Raw genomic sequence first — 20,011 nt, forward strand, 5'->3', positions numbered from 1 at the left:
CGTCTGTGCATACAAGTTTTGTGCGAGGTGACAGCGAAGCAGAGGGTGAAAACGTCGAGGACGTGGCATAGGAAAAGTAAAGACTACAAAGAAGATCCAACAACCCCTTATGCCTCCTTGACCTTGACGGAACCACGGAGGAGACCAGTCTACATGTCGAGGTAGGTATATCTCAGTAACTTGGTAGGGCAACATGACTAAAAACGAAACACTTACCCGGCGAGCGGCAATAAGACCGACTTTCTGACCGGGGACGGCAGAGCGAGCGATGGTAGAGGCCTTTCCGATGTGCTGATGGTTACCACCACCGTGAGGATGGTCGACGGGGTTCATAGCAACACCACGAGTGCGGGGCCAGCTGAAGTTCACGATCAGAAGGAATTCACAGAAATCTAAACCCACGAATACGCACTTGTAACGCTTGGCCTTGTACTTGTGGAAGGCCCTGCCTGCCTTCAAGAGAGGCTTGTCGATCCTTCCACCACCAGCGACAATACCAACGGTAGCCCTAGCACCACCGCTGACAGTCTTCTTCGCGCCAGAGGGCAACCGGATGCGGGTCTTGTTCTCCTCAGGGGTGTGTCCAATAACGGTGGCGTAGTTGCCGGAGGTGCGGGCGAGAGCGCCACGGTCACCAACCTTCTCCTCAACGTTACAGATGATGGTACCTTCGGGGAGGGCAGAGACGGGAAGGACGTTGCCGACAGAGAGGGCGGCCTTCTTTCCGCAGTAGACGTAGGCACCGGTGTGGAGACCCTCAGTGGCGATGAAAGTCTCCTTGCGGAGCTTGTAGCGGTAGGGGTCGCGGAAAACGACACGGGCGAGGGGAGCACCACTGCAGGGCGATAGTTATGTCAATAAACCTCGTAATTCTCCATCCTAACATATTGTGCGTACCGGCCAGCGTCGTGGATAATCTCTTTTACAATCCCGCGAACGTAACCGTTGCGCTCGGCGAAGTCGAGGGCACGGAATTGGGCCGGGGTCTTGTTGTGGTGGGTGTGTGCCGAGAACTATACAATTACATGTTGGAGTGAGCTCGAGTAGTCGCATCCTGCAGGTCTACGATAGAACGTACGATGGCATGCGAGCGCCTCTGAGCCCTGATAACCCTACCCATCGTTAATGTCTAGAGAGAGCGAGAAGAATCGTCAGAATCAAATCCGGGCAGAGTAGACATCCCAACGTCAGCCAGAGTCGACAGAGCCCATCCACCCTCCATCCAAGCCGTCTGAGACCGGGTTTTCGCAGGAATGGTGCAGGGGTCGTCTCTGATCGTCTGGAGGTCGCTGGTAATGCAAGGGGGCAGCATAACGACTCACAAAATAGGTGCTTGACGTTGGCGTTGACGGCGGCGTCGATATCGTGCTGTGCCTCAAGAGACAATTTGGAGCTCCGCCAGTCACGTGCTTTCCGAGGTCTCTCCCGTGAGTTCGTCGCGTCGCGTTACTGTAGTGGCCGCGACGAAGTTGCTGTTGCCACTTCTATGGACCGTGTCGCTGCCTCCCTCAACGCTAGCTTCGTCATGTCAAATACTAGATCTACTACAAAGCAAAAAATCAATGCAGTGTATTTGCGCCTTAGCTTAGACACTTAGATAGCAAAGCCCACACAAGTCACCCCCTATGCTTCCAGCTTCGAGGCTGATGCTCTTTGTCAATGCAGCACCCGAAGCGCTCTGCATAGACTCAAAGTTTCTTCCTTTATTGACGGCGAGTAACAGAACATACACTGGATTTGGACTACGCTCAGAACCGCCGAACGAAAAGGGTAGGAACATCTTCCACAATCGGAGGCGCATTGGGTTTCTACCCTCGACAAGTTCAATGCCTTGAAATCCACAGGCCGGGTGGCATGAGGGAACATACTGATATACTCTTCACAGCCGCCACAATCCCTCAAGAAATGAGGATACCAATCGTCATTTCATACAGATTGTCATCCCTTCACCACAAAACATTGACACTTCGTTGTTCTCCGAGTTTGCGATACGTCTGCAATCCTCTGGTAGAATAGAAATGCTGTGCTCTATAATGCTGGGATCATGGACTTCTACCGTCCATAATCACCTTAATCGTACATGGCCTTAGGGGATTAATACTACATATTATGACGCACGCCCTAAGCCTTCCCTATGGAGGACGTCTGGAAAGCAAGAAATCATGCATTTGAAGCGCTGAGTCAACACTTAGCCCTTCGGTCACACCGTTATGACCCCATCCAGTTCCCCGTCATTTCCTCCTCACTTGCCCTCACAGACCTCTGGGTCATCGACATCCCACGCACTGACCCAGAATCGGCATCGAAAAACTCAGCACTCTCCAAGCCCAAAAGGCCTGGAGTGAATCACTAGCGGCAGAGCCGCTGTTCGTATGAGAACTCAGTTAGCGGTGGGAATGGTAGGACTTGGACGTGATGCGAGGTAACCTGGTCACAGTCCTTCAGGCCCAAGGCCAGAGGGTTAAGGTGAATAGTCCAAACGCAATTAAACGATGATAATTTGGCAACTTTTCTACCCAAATAGAAATGGATGAGATTACCAGTGAACTGCTCGGTCAACGCCATCCGAGTGTTGTTCCTCGAACGATACGAGTATTCTTCTTCAGAGCCCCCATTTCAGCCCCATCGTCTGTGCAACGAAGCCCCACTTGTCTGCTGCTTCCTTGATTCTACAGAGTTGATAGAGATTGTGAGCATGACAACAGTCATATACAGCGCCACTACAGCAAAGTGGAAGGGACTCAGAAACGTACTTTTGCTCGGTCGCCTTGCCTGCCCCGTGACCGGCCTTCTTCTCGATCCGTATGAGTTGAGGGTTGGGATTATCGGCGCGGACGTGCTGCAGTGTAGCGGCGAACTTGAACGAGTGGAGAGGGACAACACGGTCGTCGTCTATACGCAAAGTGAGGTTGCTTACTTGAGATCGAGATGTACAAGAAGAATACGTACGGTCCGCGGTCAACAATATCGTTGGCGGCAAGATCTTCTTCTCTGGGACATTATGCAAGGGCGAGATCGGATACACGAAGTCGAAGTCGTGCGGGTCGTGAGGATTCCCATAGTCCGACGTCCAGGCACGTCCAATGGTGAAGTCTGCGAACTACATAGATCCGAATATCAGCGAAGCGTCGTGGCAGAGGAAGAAAGCATTACCTTGAGCAGATCAAGCACACCCACTTCTGCCACAGCAGCGCCGAAAGTACCTTCTGGTGCCCTCAAAGCTGAAGCAGCCACGAGCAGTCCTGAAAATATCCTCTTAGATCAGACAAAGAGGTATCTGCAGTTCAAGATAAAGGAATTCAAGACTAACCGCCGTTAGACCCTCCATTGATGGCCACTTTGCCTTCACCGGCGTATTTGTTCTTGACTAGCCATTGCCTGTAGAGAAAGAACGAAAAGAAAAAGAAGAACAGGCGCCACCAATCCGTCAGTTCGATCTCCTCGGACCAACAAAGAATCAAGCACCCTGTGGTTAGGCGAAAACTTGAAACACGTACGTCGCGGCAATGAAGTCGTCAAAGCAGTTACCCTAATCCATTTCCAGCGCATAATCCGACAGAGTCCGCGGCCGATTCGAGTTAGAAGCCACAGGCGAGACAATAGCAAGTTAATCAGTTTAAGCACCCAAGTACAGCACGTCCACCACGAGGCGAGGCAGATCCGGAGGACGTCCTCGGATCTACAACATTGAACTCGGTGGCGTTACAAAGTTCAACCACTACGCACCTTTCGTTCTTTCGTCCCCGCCAAATGCCATTCCTCACCGAACTCGCCACCGCCCCGGATGTTGGGAACTGCGAGGATGGCACCGTAGGCGCGCAAGAAGGTGAGCATTGATGGGCTGAAGAACGGGCTGATGGAAATAGTAAAGCCGCCGTAACCTATACGCATATAGAAGGAGAAGATGCGGTTATTAGAAGAAATGAGCAAACATTGAAGTGTTACGAAGTTGAAATTTTCTATGAGGCGATGGTACGGAGGAAGAGCGCACCGTACTGCAGCGCAGGAGCTGTACCGTCAAGTTTGGTGCTTTCATGGCGGACGACAAACATAGGGACTTTGGTCCCATCCTTACTCTCGTACCAGATCTATACAACAGTAGAATGGAGAAAAGGCATTAATCGCTGGCCCTAGGCCGATACAGAACCAGGAATTGCTGACCTGCTCTGCAGTGAAGCCACCAGACCCCGCCAGGCCCTTGACCACAGTCTGTTTCCAGACAGTCGAGGAGCCCGCCTCGCTCTTTTCTTCGTCCTTGAACTCGTACTTAGAGACTGTACCGGGGGTGGTGAAGCCAGTTAGGGTGAGGAATGCCCAGTTCTGCTTGCGTTTCCCAGATACTTGCATAGAACCGACATGTGAGGCCTCCAGTCGCTTGAGCTTTTCACCGGTGGCCAGTGAGTGGATGTAGACCTCGTCCTTGACCTGAAGCATATACTTTAAGCCAATATCTCTCTGATCACGAGGACAAGAAGACCCACATTGCGCTTGTACACAGTCATAATCCGATCCTTGCCTACCACGAGCACGTCCTCAAGAAATGCATCCTTGTCCTCTGGAATGAGGTCCTTCGCTATCTTGCTGATATGGACGGGACCTTGCTTGCTTGCTTTGACAAAGTCATCTATGTCGACGGAGATGACCTTGTACTGTAGGGCGTTCGCGTTCGTTCGAAGATAGAACCTAGTGCCGTCATTCGCAATGCTGTTACACGTTCATTCATGCCGGCCGTCCAATAAAGTATGATGACCATCAGCTTTATCAGTACAATCAAGCCGCAAGGAGGTGGAGCAAGAAGGAACAAAACGCAATGAAGAAGCAGAAGCAGAAATACGCACACGCCGTAATCCGCTTCAAACTCATCGACGAGCTTGATCCAATCGATGTTCGGTCCAATCGTGGTCTTCTCGAGGTCGGCCAACCAGAGCATGTTTTTCTAAGTATATACCAATCCGTCCGGACAACCAATCCAGAGAAACAAGCGTGAGAATCACGTAACGCCGTGAGAGGTGTGGTACACAAGGAATGCGCATGGACACTATGGCACATACCCGTGCGGTATCACGTCTGGTGTACAGCTCGAGCCAACGGCCGTCCACCTCGGACGTCCCAGCACCCCACATGTGGTGGGGATGTTCGGGATCCTTCATGACGAGAGTGTCATCGGCTGGAGATAATTAGGAAGGAAAAACAACAACGCCGGGCAAGCGCGAGGGAGAGTCTGCATAAGATGGACCTGAAACGAGGGAGCAGAGTCCACACGGACCTTGTTTCGTGCCAATTTTGTGGTAGTAGAGCATGGCGTCTCTGTCGCCCTCGGTCTCCGTACCTGCCTTGTCCTCCTCGGCATCACCATGAGACTTACGATCCGGGAAGCGCTGTGAAAAGTGTCAGGACTGGTGGAGTGGTTGGCGGTTATGAATACGGGGATGAAAGCTGCGCAGTCACATACTTGGTACAGGAATCCGCTGTTGTCAGGCGTCCAAGCAATAGAAGAGAATTTGACGAATCGAATCTCATCCTCCAGTCTCTTGTCGTTGCCGAACGATGTCAACGGGTGTTCCGTCGAGCGGACATAGACGGTCGTAAAGTCGCTGCCCTATGGTCAACATAAGCCAGCGGCCTCACTGTGATAGCCGCATGCAGGAGCAGAGGGAAACATACAGATCGAGAGATTCCATACGCGAACCACTTTCCGTCGCGAGAAAATGCGGCGGTGGCGAGTGAGACAGTACCATCTTCGGAAAGAGCGTTGGGCTGGAATGCAGATCAGCCAGGGGGCACTCAAGAGATCGATGGTACCTTCCTCACGTCGAAGAATACCTCGGTATTTGCGGTAGTCTGCCCCGAAGAGCCGTAGGTAGGTAGGGTAGAGTCCGTCGAGCGATATATGACTGCATGACAGTCAGACAAAGATGAGAGGCCAAGAATCAACTCATAGCAGTACCTGACTGAGCCTGGAGACCACTGTTGTACGACCAGTACCAGCGATTGTCCTCCTTGAGGCTAGGAGCACTGAACTATGAACAACGCGTCGGTCAAAAACTTCCGGTGGCGTAAGTTCAAGACGAATAGTTCTCGTGCAACCTACCCGCTCATAGTCGGTGCTCTTCCGAATTTCGTCTTCCAGCTTCAGTCGATCTGGGTTGGTGTCAAGAAATTCACGAGTGTACTTTTCCTGAGCTGTTGTCCACTGTTCTGTCTCCTCTGTATTTTGCTCCAGCCACTGGTAGGGGTCGGGAACTTTGACCTCTCCGTGCTTCTCGCTGGCATAGACGTCTACATGGTCAGACCGTCGGGCAGTTGGATATCTGTTGGGTGCCCAGGGGAGAGTACGAGCCATGGCGGACGAGCTTATCGATAGCGAGCGAGTCAAGGGCGAGGATACGCGTGGTGTGATGATGGAGCGGACGGAAAGAGCCTGCTTTAAGGTGCTCGATGCGCGCCTGGAGAAGATCATGAGTCTGGATCGGTTCCCAATCCAATCAGTTTGCGTCAGGCAACGACAGCTTTCATCGGATCGTGGGCGTGTCTGGCACGCACGGTAATGGGGATAACGCCGAAAATGCCAGATCTGCGCCGTTTTGTCACTGCAAAGCTGGGGATTTCGACGGTCAGCCCGTGCGAGCCACGTAAATGCCCGAGCGAAGGGTCGCGTTTGCAGCCGAATTGTCCACTCTTCGGGCAAGCGAGCACCCAGGTCTGAACATTCATGGGAGTGGTCAACGACCGGCGGGAGAGGGAATACGAGACGGAGAGGAATTCACCTTATTTTAAACTTTCCTAATTATTTCCTGGCCTTGCTTCCTAGAATGGGCTTTGGCAAGAACACATGGCGGAGCACTCGGCCCTCCTACCCGTGGCTGTGCATCGAAGCTGCCACGCGAACTCTGACTTTGGCCAGACCAGAAGAATTCACCGTATATGACCATCGCGGACGAGAAAAGACCGAGATGGTTCGTGAGTATGGAGGATCGCGAAATTAACCTTACCCATGTTTCAGTGCAAAAAGTAGCCGAAAAGTCCGCTGGTGCTCGATGCTTTTCTTGTCAACTTTCACAGTGAACTCAATCGTAAAACCAAAGCGTGAGATGCACAAGCAGCCATATGAATACCTTTTGCGTTTGCTTCGAGCTTAACGCCGCAACGGCTAGTACGCTAACAATCACTAGGGTGTTGAGCTGGTGTGGCGTAGAGCCACACGGAACATCTGCTCACACGTGATAGCCTCCGACCGTCTTCGCGATCTGTGGCCCACGAAGGAAGAAACCGTTTGGATGTCCCAATCTTTCTCCCAACCAAGCTTCTTCCCCTCGCACTCACTAGTATGTTTATGTCTTCATCAAAAACACTGAAAACGGTGCTGACATCCATGTTATATCTTCGTAGGACCATGCATTCGCCGGAATCGGAGCAGGCGTCGTGGCCGTGCTATGCATGCACCCCCTCGACCTCCTCAAAGTAAAGTTTCAAGTCGCGACAGAAGAGCCAAAAGGAAATGTTGGGCAGCAAATATGGCTTGCTTTGAAGGGCATCAAACATAACGAGGGTTGGAGAGGGCTTTATCGCGGCGTAGGGCCGAACATTGCTGGAAACGCGAGCAGTTGGGGGCTATACTTTCTTTTGTGCGTTCTCTCGTCCCTCTGTTCTTCACATTGTGTTTGTCCTAACCTGTGTCCGGTGCTCTGTATCAGCTATAACGACCTGAAACGGAGGGCTACGAATAATGGGACGGGTCCACCACTCTCGGCGGGGCAATACCTCCTCTGCTCAGCACAAGCGAGTTCGCAGTTCCTTTCATGATCACTCAGCAGACTGTCCTCTAACCTGTGACTTCCATTTCACCACCTCCTTTACTCAGGCGCCGTAACAGCCGTAATCACCAACCCAATATGGGTCGTCAAAGTGCGCATGTTCACCTCCCGTGCTGATAATCCTACAGCATATCGCGGCCTATGGGGTACGTCTCTCCATCTCCGTCTACCCCCCCTATTGCCTTGCCGATGCTGAATGGTTTCGTATCCCAGACGGTTTTAGAACAATATATCGCTCCGAGGGGATACGCGGGCTCTATCGCGGCACTCTTCTTGCGCTCGTGGGCGTAAGTAACGGTGCGGTGCAGTTCATGATGTATGAGGAGATGAAGAAGTGGGGGTTTGAACGTAAACGAAGACGAATGGAGAGGGAGGGGAAGGCATATACGGCTTCGGATGACCATCTCGTGCGTATCCGTGCCCAGCCTTCCTATGTTCATTCACTCTAATGTGTATATGTGTGTGGCACGCTTTGATTTGGCAGTCGAATACGTCGTACACCGTCATGTCCGGTGGTTCGAAGCTTGCGGCTCTGACATTAACGTACCCATACCAAGTTATCCGATCGCGCATGCAGGTGAGCAAACAATGATCCTCCAACCTTCGCCTTCGTCACTTCTCTGTCCACCTCTCCCCGTCTTCTATTAACAGATGTCTTGAACCTTGCAATTACTCACTACTCACGAACTCACACGATTTTAACAGAACACAACCCCCGTCACCTCAACATCCCAAAATTCCACCATAATCTCCACCATCAAACACACCTATCGCAACGAAGGCCCACGCGGTTTCTACCGCGGACTCGGGACGAATCTCGTTCGCGTCCTTCCCGGGACCTGTGTCACGTTCGTGTGTTATGAGAACTTGGCGTGGTTATTGAAGAGGGCGGCGGCGCGGAGAGAGGAGAGAGCGGAAGGGTCGTCGTAGCTGTGAGCTGGGTGTTGTACCGATGCTGGGTTGTGCTACGAGCGCGTGATGAAGATGGGTTTGCGAGTCCAGCTGCGTGAGGATGGTAGGATCGTCCTCGCTTTCCCCCCCTTGATTGACTTATCGCTTAGATACTTATTACTGTACAGTTTCTAGAGATTTTCAAACCAACACGACTTGCCTTTTTTTTCTCCGGTCCCAAGACGTCTGCCTACATTCCTGTCAACACTCAACATCGAGACTTCTCCCTGCTGAACGATTGTTATAACCATAAGCTTACAGCTGCTAATCCGTGGCTCCTCGGGCGAATCGATAGTCAATCGTCTACGACTCTATGCCACCGCCACTCCCGCCGCCAGACCCTATGATGTCATAAGTACCCATCACCGGTTGACCGTCCTTCTGGATCCGGAAGCGACCTCGAGGCTAGCGGTCTCTTTTCCTTCTTGCTCTCGACCATCTGCTTCGTTCTCACCCGGGCAGTCAACGTGGTACCGCGTCTTGGTGGGCTGGATATAAGGACTGTAGAGTGGGTACGAGTCTTTGCTGGATGTCGGCTTGTCAGGGTCCTGGTCCTCAGGCTGGTCAGGCCTCCGACTCTACACTTTGGATCGTTCGGAATTGCTAGACTTTGACTTGAGCTGGTAGTGACTGGTTGTGAGGGCTCCACGATGCCTTGTCCTGATGTGAACCTGCGACCGATCTTTGACGACGAACGTCAAGCCTTGATCGAGAACTCTTGCTTGTCTTGCTATGCTTGTGAAGTTTCGGAGGCCCGTGCGACTCGTCTTTAGAACTTGGGTCCGGGTGGTACGATGTTCTCGTCGGTCGCTGCCTGGAATGTCGTCCTTCGTTACTTGCCTGTGTTACAGGGATGACGTGGTAGGCTCTTTCTTACCTACCTATCGTCTTGTATACGTATCGTTGTTCGAAGAATGATGTCTATGTTCTGACGCGTTGGATACACCGGAAACGACATGGACGCTAGGCCCTCACTCCCGCCTTGCAATACACGCCTGTTGGCCATCTCCGGACGACTTTGCACACTATGTCTGTGGTGTTGGACGGCGCATATGATCGCCTGCATCAGGCACCATCCTCGGTTGTGATTGTGGCTGCGGTCGTACATTCCCGTCCATGCATGCATCCAGATGGTAGGCTCTGTGATACATTCCTCCTGCGGCGATATACCTTGACCCTTTCCGCCCATGGCTCCCACTGGATCATGTTTTGCCCCATTACGCCTGCGTGCACCCTGTCATTCTTTGCTTCGGGAACAAGGGTTCGAAGAACATCCGTGATAGAAATGGAAGGACGGTACGCATGTTGGTCTCCTGCCCTTGATAGCATGTACAGTAACACTGACGCCCTCTGGACTGGCTATTTCCCGTTATGTCCACAGGAGCAGCTGTTTACATGGTCCCGTCCGCGTTCGGGCATTTGTGCAAGCCTCGAGTATCTTTCTCCGACGCCTGTTTTTCGGGTCGTTTCATATGCAGCTGTGAGTGGGCTGGGCTGCAGCTGAGGACCACCGCTCGTGCACTCATGCGCTCATACCTTTCTTTGTTGCGTAGCGAGCGATGATGGATGGACGGTTGACTCAGATCTGGAAGGACCAAGAAACGCGTGGATCTCATTTCATCGCATCGGGTGCGGCGTGTGATATTATCATACTTACACCTGGGAGAAGAAGAGAGGAGGAGAAGAACCGAAGGAAAGCGAGCAACGGAACGCAGAGCGACGGTAAATTACCCCCGGATTCGGACCTCGTCGCGAACGCAGATCTCAGCAGGACGAATCTCACAATTGGCTCCTCCGGCGTTCTATTCTGCAATTGCTTATCAGGCTCCCGTCCCGTAGCCCGAATTTCCGAATTTGTGGAGGTGGAAGGACTTTGCTGGACTACTGTCGATATATAGCTCCAGGTTATTTAAAATGTTATCGGGGCACACAGAGGAGAACGGGCAGGACGTGCCTGTGTCCGGTGGGGAATTTCGGAACGTCATCTGATGGGTTGGGAACGAATGCGGGGAAAAGTAGAGGAGTTCTGTGGGAGCCAAGAATGGGCAATAGGGTTTCATAGCAGGAGTTCGTCTGTAAGTACTACGCGGGAGGGAGGCTCGAGGAGGAGCGGGTGCCATCGATTCGATCATGCTGTAATAAGATTTAGATGGGGCGTCCCTCGTTCCTCATGGAAAGCCGGCGGGATACTTATAGCCTGCGAGCTACGCCGGGCGTGAAGATATAAAACGTAGCGTTCTCCCAGCCCCCCCATCAACGCGAATGTGCGCTCTGTCTGGCAGCGATGTATGTTTCTTGGGAGATTGCGGCGGGGCGGCCGGAGCGGAGTGGGGACGATGATTGCCGGCCGCAGAGGGAATTGGGACTCCGCCAGGGGATCCCACGGTGGGCGGTGTGGAAGACGGTATTGTCTGGGACGACTCTGCCGAATATCGACCCCCAACGCTAGCTATCGTCTGCTCTCAACCTGGGCCAGATATTGCTCGCCACATCGCCTTTGCAGCCGCCACAGCGACGGACGACGGCAGAATTCGTGGATAATCCCATCACAATCGCGCGCGGAAACCGGGGCAGCCGCCTGACGACGCCCACCGCACTCGCCGTCGCAACATTCCACACCCTTCGCTAAGTACAACTCGACGACTTGTCACGTCCGTCCCGCGTCCGGCTCAGCAGCTTACGACTACCGACCCTTGCTATCGCGACGGCCCATGATGTCGATGATCCAAGTCGATCGCTCCCCCCTTCCCTCAAAGGTCAACAACGAACTCCCTCAAAACGGACAGCTATTTCCCCACAATCTCGCTCCCGACGCCCTCAGTAACTGGCCCCCGCATAAGAACAACGTCGCGCCCGACGTACAGCTCACGTCAGCCAACGTCGACGCCGCCCATCCTGCGACACCCGTCAACGGCAACGGCACCAACAACAGCAATCATCCGCGTCCCTCGCTCTCGCCCGCACCCGAGAGCAGTCCAGCACGGCAGGAAGCAGGTGGCGCGGAAGCCACCGAGGGTGTGGAGAGTAACGCGGCACCACCAGCCGTAGAGGGCGAGGGAGGCGCGGGCGAGGAGAACACGGAACAGGAGAGCAAGCCTGAGGAGGGCGCGGCGAAGAAGGATGGCGAGGAAGAACCAGAGTCGTCCAAGGAGCCACCGCCCACTCTTACCGTCACCGTCGATGGCAGCGACAACGGCGCCGGTGTAGTCGCTGACCCTGGCACCATCTCGCCTCTCAGCGAGCTCTCGCCTGCCCCGGACGACGACGACGACACGAAAGACGACGACGACGCTCCCAATGCCGACTCTTCTCAGAACGGCGGAGGGACCTCCAAAGACGGGAAATCACAGCCGAGCTCGAGCTCTCCTACTTCCTCGCCAAAAGTGAATGGATCGTCGAGGAAACCTCCGCCGTCGACACGTACACTCCGACCTCGGAATCGACCTTCGAGCTCAAATCCATCCATCTCGAAAGCGCCTGTTGCGGGTCCTTCGTCTTCGCCGTCAAAATCCTCTTCACATCCACCTAATCCTTCCCCGCCTTCGACGTCGAGACCGTCTACTTCCAACGCGCCCGGTAGCAATAGCTCATCACGCTCAAAAGCTCATCTAATCCTTCAAATCAATGCAGAGCTTTTCAAGTGCGTTCAGTACCTTCCCTTTCACTCCGTTGAAGTTTCACTGAATTGTTCTTCGTCAGGATCTGCATGGACTTCCAGGCTCGGTCGGTCCCCCAGAGCGATCCTAAATACCTCTTGTACGTTCTCTTCCTCTTCCTTTAACGTCGAACAATAACTGAAACACGCGTGCATGGTGGCCGTCCCGCTTTCACAGGTTCGCGAGACGTATAGAGTCAAATCTCGCCTGGATGGCCACAGCTGTCGATAGCAATCCAAACACGACAGTGCGTTCCCTCTCCGACGTCGCGACATCTATAACTTACGCTTACTTTGATCCTAACTTTGGTCACATCACACAGAATCTCCCCGACTTCCGCCCCCTCCCCAAATTCGACTCGCCGCTCTCAGATCGAATACAAGAACTATACTCCGAAGTCCCCAGCGTATTCTCCAAAGACATCGCCCGACATCAGTTCATCGTCCAGCAGCAGCAGCAGCAGCAGCAGCAACAGCAGCAACAACAAGCCCAACAACTGCAACAACAACAACAACAGGCGCAACAACGAGGTCAACACTCGTCGTCCTCGCTAAAGCGAGAACGCCCAGACGATGGCCACGGATCCACTATATCCATGGACGGCGGTATAGGCGGCCTGAGCGGCATTGGAGGTATCGGCGGTAATGTAGGGGGGCTCGGCGTTGGAGGAATGGTGGGAGGAGGTCCACCGGCGCACAAGAGGAGAGATACGGGCGAACGGAAAGGGTCGTCTGGCCCTGGCTCCCTTTCCGCCTCTGGCTCGATGAACTCCATGTCGGGTCCGATCGGTGGTGTTCCGGGTCCAAACGCGGGCATGGGCATGGGCATGAATATGAACATGAACGCGCCGATGGGGATGCCGAATAATGGGATGGGGATGGGGATGAAGGATCCGAGGTTGAGGGGGTCGAGTATGGCCCCGCCTCCATCGGGGACGCCGGCGCCTGGCATCGGTGGCATCGGTGGTGTTGGGGGGATTGGAGGGATGGGTGGCGTTGGTGGCATGGGTGGAATGTCGCCTGAGGAGGCTATGAATCTGAAGCAGGCTCAGGCTCAGGCGAGACAGCAGCAGCAGTTGAGAGAGCAGCAACATATGAGAGAGCTGCAGATGAGGGAGCAGCAGCAGAGGCAGGCGAGTGGCGGCCAAGGACATGGACAGGGACAGGGACAGGAAGGATTCAGTCCTATGACTGGCGGGATGGGTGGTGTGGGAGGTATTGGCGGGTTGGGAGGTCTCGGGGGGATGGGCGGGATGGGAGTTGGAGGGATGCAAGATGGGATGAGCGAGGCGCAGCAGATGATGTTGTTGAGGGAGAAAGAAGAGAAGAGGAAGTCACAGATGCGGGCGGCGATGATGCAGAATCAGCAGCAGCAACAGCAACAACAACAACAGCACGCGCAGAGACAGATGTCACCGACTCATCCGCAGATGGGTGGGCCTGTTGGTGGATTGGGAGCTGCTGGTGGGATGAATAATGGGGGCATGGGAGGGATGGGAGCGGCGGGCATGGGCATTGGAGGCGTCGGAATGGGTGGTGGAGGGGAGGGCAGCGGCGGTCATGGCGGTGCGGGTGGTAGTGGTGGCGGCAATCCTCCGGTATCGAGTCCGGCGCAACTCGTCCAAATGTTGCAGCACACGAACAGCCCGCTCATGCAGTACATGGTGAAGAACGTACCAAATTTCATGCAGATGAGCACGCAGCAGCAAGTGGTGAAGATGCAACAGGCCCAGGTGAGTTTCGTTTGGACACTTTTTCGACTCGTGGGGTGTTTTTGGCTGCGGTTTCATGGGTGGGAGTGAGTCGAGGGCTTCGATGGGTTGCGCTTCTTCGTTTTTGCTTCCTGGTCGTTGGTGCTTTATATATTACACTCCAAGCGGGTGATATATGATCGCGGATCATACTTCGATTTTTCGACCGCGCATGTATATGGGTGCTCGCTATACGTCCGCGTTTCGCACCTTATCTCCTCTCTACTTCGTTTCCTTCTTCCGTAGCGTTGATGTATGTCGACCGTCGATCACTGATGCTAACGCCATCGTATCATTACTTCCTTCTTTCCTTCTTTCCTTTTTAGATCGCTCAGCATCAACGCAACCAAGTTCGGATGCTTCAGCAGCAGCAGCAGCAGCAGCACAGTCGCCAGAACTCAAGCGGGGACCTCTCTTCCTCCACTCCCTTCCCCCTTAATGGTAACGGTAACCACTCCCAGCAACAACAACAGTTCCCTGGTGGCGTACCCAACGTGGCGTCTCCCATGTCGCAGTCACATCATTCTCCGGATCGGTCAGCTTCCGCTGCTGGACTCCCATTCGGCCATAATGGCAACAACGGTCCGGGTAATATCGGTGGCGTTGGCGGAGGAGGAGGACATGCGAACCAAAATAATAACCTCATCCAGATCGCTGCACAATTGGGCTTGAACGCTCAGCAGATGATGCAGTTGCAGACTTTGCCGGCGCACCAGAGACAGCTGTATTTGATGCAGAGGCAGCAGCAGATGAGGAACGCTGGTGTTGGGGTTGGTGCTGGTGGAAATGGCGGTGCTGGGATGAACCCGCAGATGCAGGGGATGGGTGGCATGGGTGGCGGTGGCGGTGGGGGGATGAACCCAACAGCTGCAGGCATGAACCCTAATATGCTACTCCAACAACAGCACCAGCAACGACTCGCCCAACAGCAACAACAACAGCAGCACCAGCAACAGGCACAGCATTCGCCAGTTGGAGGACCTGGAGGACCTGGACCTGACGGTGGATTTCCTGGTATGATGCGGTCTGGTTCGGCGGCTATTCCTGGTATCGCGAGGAGCACACGATCACCGAGCGAATCGCCTATGACGCCTAGGATCGGCGGGCCACAACAGATCCCTCAAGGACCGCAAGGACAACAGGCGCAGGAACTGCAGAGGGTGATGATGATGAATAGGGCAGCCGCGTCACAGGGGAATGTGCCTGTTGTTGGTGGTGGATCGGTAGGCGGGGGTGGCAGCGCTGGTGGAAGCATGGGTGCGCCGTCACCTGCTGGGTCGCATGGAGGTGGGGGAGGAAGTGCCGGGCCTGGTTCTGGTTTCATTAACCCGCAAATGACCGGTGGGAGCGACGGTGGTATGGGCTCCGGGTGGCCACAGCAGCAAGGGGGCAGCGGGTATGGCCCATCACCACCCGGGAGCGCGCACAGTCGAAACCCTGGGTTCCCTTCTAATGTCGCTGCCGCTTCTTCGCCTAGCTCGGGTGGTGGATGGCAAGGGGGGCAGGGGTTCGTTGGGGTCGATAATGTTGGAACGCCCGGTGGGAGTGCTGGAGGCAGTGTCGGTCCACAGCAGTTGTCACAGTCGCATCATTCGTCGCCGGCGGACGTTACGGCGCAGATGGATGATTTCTTTAACTGGTCATAACCCTCGCCATTGCATCGATCATCTCCTACTCTACCTGTCTGCCTCCCTGCTCCCTTGCTCTGGCCGTTGTGGCGAAAAATCTATGATATACCACACGTACTTATCGGATCTCTATCTCTGTGTCGCTGTCGATGACTCGTTGCTCTCATATTCCTTCACCTTTCGCCGTCTGTTCTCTTCCTTTTTCCACGCTATGTGTCGGTCAAACACGCTTTCGCTTCACGAGCCCTTGGCCTGGTCCACAGTCAACATTGCCCCCGCCCCGCTTCTCTTTCTCTTCAGCCACACTTTGAATTTATGCTTCTATGTCCCATCCTCCGTCTTCTCTGCTCAATCTCTCTATTTTTTGAACCTCACCTCAAACCTTCCTGGACATCATCCCTTTCTTATCCTCTTGCTCTATCCTGCGCTTTCTTCGATGATTCGCCCGCCGTATAGTCTTCTTTCTTTTCTTTTCTTTCTTTCTTTTTTTTGCTGCCCTTTGCTTCTCTTTCGACTTCATTTTCCTTTGTGGTATCCGCGTCGTTCCGTTGGTGCCTTTCTGTTGAATCTCCATTCTAGCTCTAGTTCTAGCTCTTATGTATCGTGAATTTCGCTGTCTTGTTACGGTTCGGTTCAGTCGGTCGGTCAGTCGGTCAGCTAGCTCGATTTTATGAAGTGTCTGTAATATTTTCTGTTCCACGCTCCTCGTTATGTGCTTGAATCTTCTGCGGAACGTTGCTTGCGGCACGGCACCCTTGAGCTTGGGTGTATGGGTGCTTGGGTACCTGGTTCTGGTTCTTGAGAAGTACGGATACGGGTGCGTGTTGTGTCATGTTGGGTATAATAATTCATATCGTGAGCATGGGTTCTTGTACGCTAAGTTTGGAGCGATGTATCGGCTGTGAGAGATGCAGATGTTGGCGAGGAAATGGGCTGGGAAGAGGTTTGGATGGTGTACTAGCCTCGGGATATATGGGCTCGATGTTTCGGATTGAACATGATTTGTTCCGCCGAAGATCCTCGAGATAGACTGAATTTACGACGTCATGTACCAACTTCTTCGGCCAGTGAAATCTGAACGCAAACGCCTGACGACGAATAATGAGATGGACTAAGTATGGTGGAGAGCAAGAGCAGTGTCTCCGTTTATATTTATCTCGCTTCCTGTGCAGAATAGAACCCTGTCGGAGTTTGAACTTCGTGACACAGTACGGCTGCCCCTGATGTGAGTAATAATTTCTACAAGGGCCACGGTGGCGCGTTTACTGGTTCAAACTTCAAAGCACCTGCGCATGCGCCGAGTTTCAGGGAGCGAGTCGGGCTGGACGCGTTTGCGAGGAAGCATGTGAAATTTGGTTGATCCGCGAATAGAGATCGGCGTTTGAGTGCGGGGCTACTTTATCCTCCGGCAATGGCAACAGCCTGTACAGAGACTCCCGTTTTGCTACACTCTCTTCTCTTACCATCTCGTCTAAGGGCTCTGCTATAGGCTACGCTGTGCCAGAGAGACATCATCTAGGATTCTTCTATCAAACTCACTGGTCTGTTACAATGGCGCAGAAGCAACTGAAGCAATTCTCGGTTGAGGATGTGGCTAAGGTACGAGGAGTTGTGTATACGGTGCCTGTATGAGTCGGTGTGAACGTACTGACTGTTGCCTTGGGCTTGGTCGTATTCATCGTGTAGCATAATAAGGAAGGCGATGTAGTAAGTCTCATGTGTTCTGATTCTGTGTTGAACTGGTTTGACATGACAGAGTGAAGTGGATCATCGTCGACGCCAAAGTTTATGATGTTTCCAGGTTCGCTAATATGCATCCCGGAGGAGCCGCTGTTCTTCACGTGGAATCAATAGGTTATTATGCTCTCAGAACTTCATGGTGCTCGTGCTGATATATATTTTGTCCAATAGCTGGCAAAGATGCAACTGAAGCTTTCTTCGGTCTCCATCGACAGGAAGTGCTTCTCCGTCCCCAATACGCTCGCCTTCAAATAGGCACTATCGCTGGTGAAGAATCCGTCATTCGTCCCCTGGCTGCAGATGAGGTCTCACAAGTGCCTTAGTATGTCCTCTAGTTCTTATCCCACTCTTCACGCATATGTTGCACTACCAAGTATACACAGAGTTAAAGGAATCATTGCTTTCGCGTTCGATGTATAGTGCGGAGCCTTCATGGCTAGCGAAAGGCTTCAGCAGCCCATACTACACAGATAAACACCGGGTCTTCCAGAAAGCCGTACGAAAGTTTGTCTCCGACGTCATGTATCCGGAAGCGCAGGAGTGCGAAGATACCGGACGGCGGATATCGCAAGAGGTCGTGGACAAGATGTGGTATGTTACTTCACTTCTGCTCCAGTTTCTCCCTGTCATGTCGTTACATGAACTCTGTCATCCGGGCTCTCTGTAGCGCGTTGGAAATACCTGCTATGCGACTTGGCCCTGGGAAGCATCTCAAAGGACGGAAGCTCATGGGCGGTTTGGTCACTCCAGAGGAGTATGATTATTTCCACGAGGTAAACCCCAGTATTCTTTGTCTATCCTTGAAACTAACATATATCGATTAACAGCTCATTGTCCACAGTGAACTTTCCCGTGTTGGCGCTCGCGGCTTTTTCGATGGCATGCTTGCGGGTGGTTGCATTGGTCTGCCTCCAGTGCTCAATTTTGGCTCGCCTGAAATACAGGCAAAAGTCGTCCCTGAAGTGCTTTCGGGGAAGAAGTACATCTGCCTTGCTATCACCGAGGCGTTCGCGGGTAGTGATGTGGGTGGGCTGCAGACGGAGGCGAAAAAGGAAGGGGATGAATGGGTCATCACCGGGACTAAGAAGTATGCAACCGTTTTCCGGACTTCACCCCACCTGGAATTAGTTGATTAATATGGACAACACGGTATACAGGTGGATTACGAACGGCACTTTCGCCGACTATTTCACCGTAGGCTGCAAGACAGACACCGGCTTCACTGTCATCCTCGTCCCGCGCTCCGACGACCTCTCCACCAAACCGATCAAGACCGCCTACTCATCAACCGCAGGGACAGCGTACGTGACATTCGATAAAGTCCGCGTGCCCATTGCGAACACGTTGGGAAAGGAGGGAAAGGGTATGAGCGTCATTTTGAGCAACTTCAATCATGAGAGGTGGATGATTACATGCATGAGTTTGGCCGCGCAGAGATTGGTCCTGGAAGAGTGCTTGAAGTGTGTCTTGCAGTCTCCTTGCCCACTATCTTTCCTTCGCTTGTAATTTCCCCCGCTGACCATCTTGTTCCTGTCGATATAGGTGGGTTCAGCAGCGGATAGTTTTCGGTAAACCTCTTCATGCCCAACCTGTCATCCGCGCGAAACTTGCTGCTATGATCTCGAGAGTGGAATCTGGTCAAAACTGGCTTGAGACGATCACACATCAAATGAATAATGTTCGTCGACTCCTCTTTCGTTTTCTCTTGCTCCTCTTACGCTAGCATACTGCCTTGTAGATGTCATATGCAGAGCAGTCCGACAAGCTCGCTGGCCCCATCGGATTGTTGAAGCAGTAGGCATTCATACTTATCCTTACTCGAATTGACTCCTAATACTGATGTACGATTATGGTGCGCAGGTATATCACGAAGACAGGAAGAGAAACTGCTGAGGATTCGACACAGATATTTGGAGGACGAGGTATCACCAAGACCGGCATGGGCAAGTTCATCGAGAACGTGCGTTTCTACTTTTCGCTATGACATGACTGCCAGTACGCCTCGTTCTCATACTGATCCGCTTCATTTTGTGTGTAGTACCATCGGACGTCGCCGTATGATGCGATTCTTGGTGGCGCGGAGGATGTGCTGGGAGACCTGGGCGTGAGACAGGCCTTGAAGAAGATGCCGAAGAACGCGAGGTTGTGAGATTCAGGATGTTTATCTTCACTACGAGTCCAGGCTGGATAGTCTACTTATCTTCGTACTGGACTTAGTAGTGAATCCTTTTTTGTTATCGCACAGCCTGAGACTTTGCTATGGAGTTGGGATTCCCGACAGTGGGACAGTCTGGGATCGCCGCACAAATTCTGGGGGACCGGTACACATATCGGAGCCTAAATTTTCGACAGACAGGGGTTACGCCACTTGGTGTGGCACGCGTTTCTTTGTCTTTGAACGCGACCATCATCTTCACCGACGCGTCCTGTTCCTCGAGTTCTGCCTGGACCTAAGCTATAGCAGTCCTATAT

General features: G+C 53.1%; 5 protein-coding genes across 5 annotated transcripts; 3 read left to right on the plus strand and 2 right to left on the minus strand.

Annotated features, from left to right (window-relative positions):
• Positions 1 to 107: 107 nt before the first annotated feature.
• STEHIDRAFT_132056 (60S ribosomal protein L2/L8) lies at positions 108 to 1,120 on the minus strand (the record flags this gene model as incomplete). Its single annotated transcript, XM_007305473.1, has 5 exons — positions 108 to 149; positions 217 to 358; positions 413 to 835; positions 898 to 1,013; positions 1,079 to 1,120. 5 exons carry the CDS (start codon positions 1,118 to 1,120, stop codon positions 108 to 110), a joined length of 765 nt encoding a protein of 254 aa, XP_007305535.1.
• Positions 1,121 to 2,602: 1,482 nt separating this feature from the next.
• Positions 2,603 to 6,343, minus strand: STEHIDRAFT_59870 (prolyl oligopeptidase; the record flags this gene model as incomplete). The annotated part of the gene is made up of 19 exons (XM_007305177.1): positions 2,603 to 2,669; positions 2,754 to 2,892; positions 2,950 to 3,100; positions 3,154 to 3,242; positions 3,311 to 3,378; positions 3,498 to 3,529; positions 3,727 to 3,881; positions 3,992 to 4,088; positions 4,162 to 4,425; positions 4,482 to 4,577; positions 4,617 to 4,704; positions 4,839 to 4,936; positions 5,052 to 5,167; positions 5,267 to 5,378; positions 5,453 to 5,599; positions 5,665 to 5,757; positions 5,812 to 5,894; positions 5,948 to 6,020; positions 6,092 to 6,343. 19 exons carry the CDS (start codon positions 6,341 to 6,343, stop codon positions 2,603 to 2,605), a joined length of 2,220 nt encoding a protein of 739 aa, XP_007305239.1.
• Positions 6,344 to 7,297: 954 nt separating this feature from the next.
• STEHIDRAFT_80893 (mitochondrial carrier) lies at positions 7,298 to 8,930 on the plus strand. The gene is made up of 7 exons (XM_007305224.1): positions 7,298 to 7,325; positions 7,390 to 7,625; positions 7,695 to 7,783; positions 7,862 to 7,960; positions 8,028 to 8,221; positions 8,299 to 8,391; positions 8,520 to 8,930. The coding sequence occupies exons 2-7, from the start codon at positions 7,438 to 7,440 to the stop codon at positions 8,742 to 8,744; spliced, it is 888 nt and encodes a 295-aa protein (XP_007305286.1). The 5' UTR covers positions 7,298 to 7,325; positions 7,390 to 7,437; the 3' UTR covers positions 8,745 to 8,930.
• Positions 8,931 to 11,032: 2,102 nt separating this feature from the next.
• On the plus strand, positions 11,033 to 16,181 carry STEHIDRAFT_169399 (uncharacterized protein). Its single transcript, XM_007305474.1, has 5 exons — positions 11,033 to 12,405; positions 12,465 to 12,521; positions 12,599 to 12,668; positions 12,744 to 14,153; positions 14,498 to 16,181. Exons 1-5 carry the CDS (start codon positions 11,477 to 11,479, stop codon positions 15,815 to 15,817), a joined length of 3,786 nt encoding a protein of 1,261 aa, XP_007305536.1. The 5' UTR covers positions 11,033 to 11,476; the 3' UTR covers positions 15,818 to 16,181.
• Positions 16,182 to 17,350: 1,169 nt separating this feature from the next.
• Positions 17,351 to 19,780, plus strand: STEHIDRAFT_80896 (acyl-CoA dehydrogenase; the record flags this gene model as incomplete). The annotated part of the gene is made up of 12 exons (XM_007305225.1): positions 17,351 to 17,398; positions 17,486 to 17,506; positions 17,563 to 17,653; positions 17,711 to 17,861; positions 17,960 to 18,130; positions 18,207 to 18,312; positions 18,367 to 18,626; positions 18,697 to 18,999; positions 19,082 to 19,217; positions 19,278 to 19,333; positions 19,400 to 19,499; positions 19,578 to 19,780. The coding sequence occupies 12 exons, from the start codon at positions 17,351 to 17,353 to the stop codon at positions 19,686 to 19,688; spliced, it is 1,554 nt and encodes a 517-aa protein (XP_007305287.1). The 3' UTR covers positions 19,689 to 19,780.
• Positions 19,781 to 20,011: the final 231 nt, after the last annotated feature.

Source organism: Stereum hirsutum, assembly GCF_000264905.1.
Source record: "Stereum hirsutum FP-91666 SS1 unplaced genomic scaffold STEHIscaffold_9, whole genome shotgun sequence".
In the NCBI taxonomy this organism is placed as follows: Eukaryota; Fungi; Basidiomycota; class Agaricomycetes; order Russulales; family Stereaceae; genus Stereum; species Stereum hirsutum.

Excerpts from the sequence above, each read along its gene's own strand:
- STEHIDRAFT_80893 (XM_007305224.1), top strand. The coding sequence starts at position 7,438 with ATGCACCCCCTCGACCTCCTCAAAGTAAAGTTTCAAGTCGCGACAGAA. Across the intron at positions 7,784-7,861 it reads CCTCTGCTCAGCACAAGCGA|GCGCCGTAACAGCCGTAATC; the intron begins GTTCGCAGTTCC and ends TCCTTTACTCAG. Across the intron at positions 7,961-8,027 it reads AGCATATCGCGGCCTATGGG|ACGGTTTTAGAACAATATAT; the intron begins GTACGTCTCTCC and ends TTCGTATCCCAG.
- STEHIDRAFT_169399 (XM_007305474.1), top strand. The coding sequence starts at position 11,477 with ATGATGTCGATGATCCAAGTCGATCGCTCCCCCCTTCCCTCAAAGGTC. Across the intron at positions 12,522-12,598 it reads AGCGATCCTAAATACCTCTT|GTTCGCGAGACGTATAGAGT; the intron begins GTACGTTCTCTT and ends CCGCTTTCACAG. Across the intron at positions 12,669-12,743 it reads ATAGCAATCCAAACACGACA|AATCTCCCCGACTTCCGCCC; the intron begins GTGCGTTCCCTC and ends CACATCACACAG.